The sequence below is a fragment of the Heterocephalus glaber genome, unplaced genomic scaffold (genome assembly GCF_053883595.1).
Source record: "Heterocephalus glaber isolate CG9 unplaced genomic scaffold, H.glaber_assembly_v1.0 deba00001760, whole genome shotgun sequence".
In the NCBI taxonomy this organism is placed as follows: domain Eukaryota; kingdom Metazoa; phylum Chordata; class Mammalia; order Rodentia; family Bathyergidae; genus Heterocephalus; species Heterocephalus glaber.
The window spans coordinates 1,954,675-1,962,402 of record NW_028258457.1 but is presented as its reverse complement, the minus strand read 5'-3'; the positions used below and the strand labels follow the sequence as shown (position 1 = coordinate 1,962,402).

General features: G+C 40.1%; 1 protein-coding gene and 1 pseudogene across 1 annotated transcript; both read right to left on the bottom strand.

Moving 5' to 3' along the window:
• Nucleotides 1–231: 231 nt before the first annotated feature.
• On the bottom strand, nucleotides 232–3,495 carry LOC101704576 (selenocysteine insertion sequence-binding protein 2 pseudogene; annotated as a pseudogene).
• A 904-nt stretch (nucleotides 3,496–4,399) lies between these two features.
• On the bottom strand, nucleotides 4,400–5,714 carry LOC101704228 (olfactory receptor 7C2). The gene has a single exon (XM_004872548.2). The coding sequence runs from the start codon at nucleotides 5,378–5,380 to the stop codon at nucleotides 4,400–4,402; it is 981 nt and encodes a 326-aa protein (XP_004872605.2). The 5' UTR covers nucleotides 5,381–5,714.
• Between the last annotated feature and the right edge of the window lie 2,014 nt (nucleotides 5,715–7,728).

Below are 7,728 nucleotides of genomic sequence, written 5' to 3'. Positions count from 1 at the left end.
GCTTGCCAGCCTGCCCGGACTCCCTTGGCTCAGCTGTGCCGCAGTGGAGGGGAAGCCTCCTTAGCAGCCAAAGTGCTCAAGCACTACATTTTCCAGTGTTCCCCAGACCCACAATGTGCTCAGGGCCAAAGCTCTACCAGCAGGCTTCTAGGAAAGGTTTCTGCCAGAGGATCTTCGTGCCAGTTGAATGGAATCCACTGCTCTGAAGGCCTGCAACCACTGCTTCGTTGCCCACAATACACAGACACATGGGAAAGAACTCTTTCCTTATAAATTCAAGTTTGTCATCTGAGAGGCTGAGGCCTCCAGGGATTCTTCCAGCTCTAGGGCACAGAGACTGTATGCTTCCAGATCCTTTCTCCAGATTTCAACCTAGTGGGGGTCTTCTCCAGAGGGGCCAAGGGGATGTTCTCAGCAGAGCTGCTGGGGCCCTCTGAGGTGGGCTGGGAGGTGTCTGAGGCGTGGGACCCTCTGCTAGCTCATATTGCACATTCTCGAGCATGGTCTTGTACGCCTGCTGGGCTGCCATCTTGTGGAACTGGTCCTGCGCTCCATCGTAGCTGAAGATCCCCACAACGCTGACAGGTACGGTTTTGTTCAAACTGTGCCCCAGAGCCTTGCGATTGAGAGCAAACACAAAGGGAATGTTCTGCGCATGGGCGTAATCGATAATGGTGTGCAGAGTGTCGTCCAGCCCACCTTTTGACTGTATCTTCTCACAGCTGGGAGAAATGATGATGCATTTCAGCTTCCTGAGCTTTAGGTGTTTGAGAACTTCTCTCAGCCCCAGCACAAGCTGGCATTTGGTCTTAGCCTTGACTGGATCTTTTTGGTACATATGGTCTTGGAAGCGGACTAGTTCCTTGAGTAGGTCCGTGACACAGGCATCCACTTCTGTACTGAGCATCTGGGTGCAGTAATCTCGGAGTCTTCGGCTGTGGATCTTGGGGAAGCTGGCTTGGTCAGGCTCAGGCTGTCAGGCCTCTTCATCCTTTTGGAGCTCTGCACCAAGTGGCTCTTCTGGTTGGTCCTCAACTGCAGGAATGGAGGAGGCCAATTCTTCTGTTCCCCCTGAAACTGTGGGACTAGCCTGGTTGGTGACCTGCTCCTCAGCACTGATCTCTGCCCCCTGTGCCTCATCACTGGCAATAGCTGGGCTCATAGCATTTTCTCGGAGTCTCTGTTGCTTTCTCTCTTCCCATTCTTTCAAAACAATCTTCTTCAGTGAGGTGGGCTTCTTGGCCTTGGGGACCTCCCTCTGCTTCCCCTTCTTTATCAGTGGGGCGCTAGAGTCCAAGGGGTTGTGTGTTGTCTTCATCTGACTGAAGTGATGGCCCCTCTCCCCAGAGCTGGCTTCTTTGGAAAGGACAGGCACTGCTCCAACTGAGAACACAAATGGTCTGGAGGACTGCTTGGCCTGCTGGGCATGCTGCTGTTTCTCCAGTGCTGCCAGCAAGCCTCCCAAATCCAACTCACTGGAATCTGGCTTTTCTTTCCACTGTTTTTAAAATTGTTCTGTGGCTGCTGTTTAGATTGAAATTTCGGTGACTCTACTCTGAAGATATACTTTAAACATGTAAGATTGACTTATTAAAAAGACCAGTAAGGCAAGTGCAACATGTTCTTGCTCATCTGTGTATCAGAGACTCCCTTGGTGGGTTCCAGTCTCCTGCTCAGTGCTATGAGGCAAGGTTAAAAGAAAAACTCAAATGCAGAATTAAGGAGACAGAGAAATGCGGAGTCAGGATGACCAGTGCTTGTGCAAGCAAGGCTGAACAAGCAAAGGCCCTGAACACCCAGAGCTGTTGATATTTATTGGTGACACCATAGTTAGATTGAGGAAAAGGGGCTACTTGCAGGATGTATAGTTGCTATGGACATGTTACTGATGCAGGAAAGGTTTGTAAAGGAAAAGACAAAGCATTCTTGAATTAGGAACAGAACAGACAAAATATAGGTTGTGGTTAATAATTAACCTTGTCTTTAAGCAAAGGTTTTAACTCTGGGAACGGAATTTGGGTGAGAGTCACTCTGACCTCAGCACATAGGCTTCAGCCAGACTTGCTTCTTAAAGCAAACCAATTGTAGGGTTAACTCTTAACAGCCTGAAGTGCTGACAGCCTGCTATGGGCATAATCAATAGGGTGGTCCACCAAATCTGTGAATGCTAATGAAATTGATTCCATAAAAATTGAGAGTAGAATAATGTTCAGTAGAAATTAGGAAGGGTAGTCAGGAGAGAGAGGGACAGAGGGAGTTTGGATAGTGGGAACCAAACTATAGCTCCATAAGAGGACTGCGTTCTAATGTTCTAAAGCACAGCAGAATGACTGCAGTTCACAATAATTTATTATACATTTTATAAAAAGCTAGGGAATTAAAGATCCAATCAAAAATGGGCATCTACAATGAATAGACACTTCACAGGTGAAGAAGTACAAACAGCAAATAAATATAAGAAAAAATGTTCAACATTTAATTTGTCATTTGAGGAATGCAAATCAAAACAACACTGTAATTCCATCTCACTCCAGAAAGAATGGCTATCATCAAGAAATCAACCTTTCAGTTTCTCACAGTAGAGGGGTAGGGGTGGTGGGAGGGGAAGGGGAAAGGAAAGAAAGGAAAGGAAAAATTATGAGAAAAGGGAAAAATGGAAACAAAGTCTATGTAAATATGGAAGGGTGGAGGGGTGAAGGGCACACAGGTAATGGGGAAAAAATAAGAACCAAGATACATCATGTACAGGTACAAGCACCCAATGATAAATGTAAATGTATTGTATACTGAAAATGTACCAATAAAATAATTTAAGAAAAAAAAGAAATCAACCAATAAAAAATCCTGGCAAGGATGTGGGGGGAAAAAGAAACACTTTTCTGTTGTTGTTGGGGATGTAAATTGGTACACCCACTATGGAAACCAGTATGGAGATTCCTCAAAAAACTAAAACTAGAGGTTCCATTTGACCCAGTTATTCCCCTTGTAGGTATCTTCCCAAAAGAGTTAAAGGGATCATGCCACAGTGATACATGCATAGCCATGTTTACAGCAGCACAGTTTATAATAGCTAAATCTTGGAAACAGCCCATATGCCCATCAACAGATGAATGGATAAAGAAAATGTGGCCTTTATATACAATGGAATACTACTCTGCTATAAAGGATAAACTTGAGACATTCTTAGGTAAATGGATGTATCTCAAGACCATAATTTTAAGTGAAATAACACACATAAGTTTAAATATTGTATTGTTTCTTTTGTGTGAGAAGGAGCAAAATGGAGGATATATAATGAAAAGTAGGAAGAACGTTCAATTTGGAAGGGGAACAAGGGAGGGGGTAAGGGGAAGGGAAGGATATAAAAGGGATTAAAAAAGAGAATGGAAGGGCAAAATGGAAAAACCTTTTGTAAATGGGGAGGGGAAGAAGACTTGAAAGGAGGGGAGGGGAATGTATATATATATATTCATCATAGGGAATTTGTACCTGCATACGTATGGTACAAATTCCTTATGATGAATGTGATCATTATGTTTGCCTAACGTGAATGTTCTAATAAAAATTTTTTAAAAACAGTAGCAGATACCTCTGCCCAGTATTAGCAGACTCTGGTTAATCGCAACTCATTCCCAGCACCCTTTGATCTCTCCAAGCAAGACAAGCAGTGCCTTCCCCCTTTACAGCCCTGTTTGCATATCACCTATTGCCAGATGTTTCCAGATGCTTCACACTATATTGCTAGATGTCTTCAGAACATACCCTGCTCACTTTTTTACCACACTTGTAATCAATAAGTACTGGGTGTCCTTGGCCCACTTTGTCTTTGGTGCCTAGAGCAGCATAGATTGCCCCAAGGCCCAGTTCTCTGTGTCTTATTTCTTCTTATTCTTGTTAGCTTGTGTTTGTATTGCCTCTTAGGAGACTGCAGACCCACTGCAGGTGTCTATGATAATGCCCTCATTCCTGTTTCCTACAAAAAAACTATAAAAAGCTAGAGAATCTTCAACATTCAAAGAAATAAGAAATGATTCAGAAGATGGAAATGCTAATTCCTCTGATTTGATGATCACATATTGTATACGTGTACAGCATTGTCACACCATACTCAATCAATATGTATAACTGTTATGCCTCAGTGAAATACATAAAAAAATAAAATTCCCAAAACATTTCTACAGATAACTGAGAAAAAGCCTTGTTGTATTCATAGAAAGTTAAAGTAGGTTAGACAGCAAAAAAGGTGATCTAATGCATAACTTATGAACAGTGCCTAGGGTAGGAAAGACCCCAAATGAAGATGCAAAGAGTGACTTACTTTAAAATGAAGGAAAGCAGAAGGAAACAGGGTATTTGATGAAGATCAGGCTCTCTGATCCTCACTGTGGATTGCAGCTCATCAGAGTCCTGCCATGGCCTTTTCACCGAGAAGCTCCATCTTGCTGAGGAGTCTCCCCAGAGCACCCTGTATGTCCCTGTTCCTCAGACTGTAGATGAAGGGATTCAGCATGGGGGTGACCATGGTGTACACCAAGGAGGGGATCAGACTCATCTTAGAGGATGGTGTGGCTACTGACCTGAGGTAGACCCCAAGGCCTGTGCCATAGAACAAGGAGAGGACCAAGAGGTGAGATGCACAGGTGGAAAAGGCTTTGTATTTGCCCCCTGCTGATGAGATTCTCAGAATGGAGAAGAAAATCTGAGAATAAGAGAAAAGAATCCCAGTAAGAGGAAAAACAGCTAGGACGATGGTCACAGAATACACCACTATGTTATTAAGGAGGGTGTCAGAACTTGCAAGCTTCAGGACTTCAGGGGGATCACAAAAGAAGTGGGGGATTTCTGTGTTTTTACAAAAGGAGAGTGTGAGAACAGTCAAAGTCTCTGGTAGTGATCCCATGAGACTGATCAACCAGGACCCCAGAGCCATCAGCCCACAGAACCGTGGGGTCATAATGACCACATAGTACAGTGGGTGACAGATGGCCACGAAGCGGTCATAGGCCATCACTGTCAGTAGTAAATTTTCCAGGCACCCAAACACAATGAAGAAAAATATTTGTGTGATGCAGCCTGCAAAGGTGATTGCTTTGTTCTGAGTCTGAATGTTCACCAGTGTCTTTGGAACAGTGGTGGAGGTGAAACCGATGTCAGCAAAGGACAGGTTGGAGAGGAAGAAGTACATGGGGGTGTGGAGGTGAGAGTCTGAGATGATGGCCAGGATGATGAGCAGGTTCCCTGTAATGGTGACCAGGTACATGGGCAGGAGCAGCCCAAAGAGGAGGGACTGCAGGCCAGGGTCATCTGTGAATCCCAGCAGGAGGAAGTTGGTGACTCCTGTTTCATTTCCTGTTTCCATGAGGCTGCCAAATTTACCCATGAGGAGGCAAAAAGAAAAACAAAATTCATTCTAAAGGGATTCCCCAGGATGACCGTAATAGCTGTTATTCAAATTCATTGAACTCAATAAATTATTCATTTTGGCTGATTTTGGCTCATTGGATGTCTTTGCTGGCAAGTTGTAGTTACCATTGCGACCTGAAAAAAATCAGCTTTAGGTCAGTGGTTCTCTAATGGTGTTCTCTGGAACAGCAATATGAGCATATTTATGGAACTTGTTAGAAATGTGCATTTTTAGGCTCTCCTGACCAACCTGCTCCCACACTCTGGGTCTAAACAATCTCTCTTGGGATTCTGGTGCACACACACAAACACACACACACACACACACACGTACACTTGGGAAACAGGCTCCAGTGTTTGTCTACATGTCTAAGCAATCTTTTCTTTTGTAGCATCCCTGGTGATTGCTCTGGTATGTTCTGACTAATGCATTTAGGAATGAGAATTTCCTAATTCAAGGCAGATTCATCAGTCATTGGAAAGGTCTTTGTTTTATTATGCTGGCTTTTTGCAATTTTTACCTGACTCATTCTCTGTTCTTTGGGTGGTTCTTCTGTAGATAATGTTAACAACCTCTCTTATTAGTAACTCCCTTTTCCATTTCGTTTTAATTACCACATTCCCAACCTAAAATGAGACAACCTGGATTTGTTAAGTAACATATCCTAAAGTTTCTAAACGTAAAATGGAAAGTTACATTTTCTACCATATGATAATCATAGGATCAAAGTTACCACCATATGGAAACGGCTCTTTATACGTGCCTATTTTGGATATTTACTTTCTTGTTAAATTTTATTTATGATGAATACATTTTGGGTTAATTTTAATTTTATGTTTTCTTCTCCTAGGTAATCAGTAAATGGCCTCTGTCAGCTTTTCAAAATTCAGACATTGTATTTCATTCTTCACATTCTTATTAATAAATGATTATAAATGATTATGTCAATAGTAACAAACTTTCAGACCTTTTTTCATGTTTTAAAATCATTTATCTTCATAATAAAATTAAAAGTTGTATGTGAAATACACCTAGTATTATTTAACACTATCATTATTTTATTCCTGGCAACAATTTCTTCTTTGGATGAATTTTAGGATCTCTAGTCATGTTGAAAGAAAAATACTATTAGAATTTTATTTTATAAATTAATTAGGAAAAATCTGACCTCTTTACTATGCTCACATTCTCTTTGCAATAACAGATATTTCCCTCTAGATTTCTCAATCCCCTTTTGAGTATGCTTTCTTGAAGTATTTTTTAAACTTGTACATTATATTAATTTCTTGTTATGAATTTTTTAGTACAATTTATATTTGATGTCATGAAGAATGATACTCCTCCATATTATATCTCTGCTATTGCTAGTATATTAATAAAAGTTTTGATTTTCTGTATTGATGAAGTGTCTTGTTTTACTTCTGTTTCTTTATTAATTTAACAATTTCCTATAAATTTCTAATAATATTAATTTATGACACTTTTTCTTAGGTTTTGGTGAATTGTTTCAAAATTCCAGATCCTTGTTAAAATGTATAGTGAGGTTTGGAATTTCTATTTTTCATTCTTACTTTCAAAGAGGATAACCCTAGAATTTTGTAATGTAATATGAGCCCCACTATCATATTAAATATGAAATTTAAAAAACCATATTAACTTATATTTTTTGTTTCCTGGTATTTTTTTTTGTTTCCTTGTACTTTAGAGGCAATTTGTAAAGCTATGAATAAGTATTTAATGATTAGTTAAATATTTAGAAAAATGATATTATACTAATCTCTATAATGGAAATAATTTTGAAACATTAGATGTAGAACAAGACAGTACATCAGCTCTCTGAAAGAAACATAAAGAAATAAATAGTATATACTTAAACTTGGCAACATATTCTTTGAAAATACCAGTGATTTCCTGAAAAAAGTTTTGGGTAAAAATAAGAAAAATAAAAATCAGTAATAAGAGTTATAAACTAAAAAAATTGTCAATGAAAACATTTGTTGGAGAACATCAGAATGCAAGAATAATGTATTTGGTGATAGAGGTTAATAACTTTGATTTACAAAGCCTGCATGACAAAGTGTAGACCAATGTACTGCTGTAGAAAAGGCACAGCATATTAAATATTCATAAAAGAAATGTATAAGAGTAGTAGATGTTTGACACTTTGGATGGAGGAGAATGAAGGCACTTGTAATGGCTTAGGAAAAATGACAAGATCTTGGATAAGAAATGCTTAAGAGATGCTGATGCTAAGGGAAGGTCAATGTCCATTAGGAAGGTAGAGAGCTTCAGAATTGGCTTCTAGAAGCAAGAGGAAGCAATCT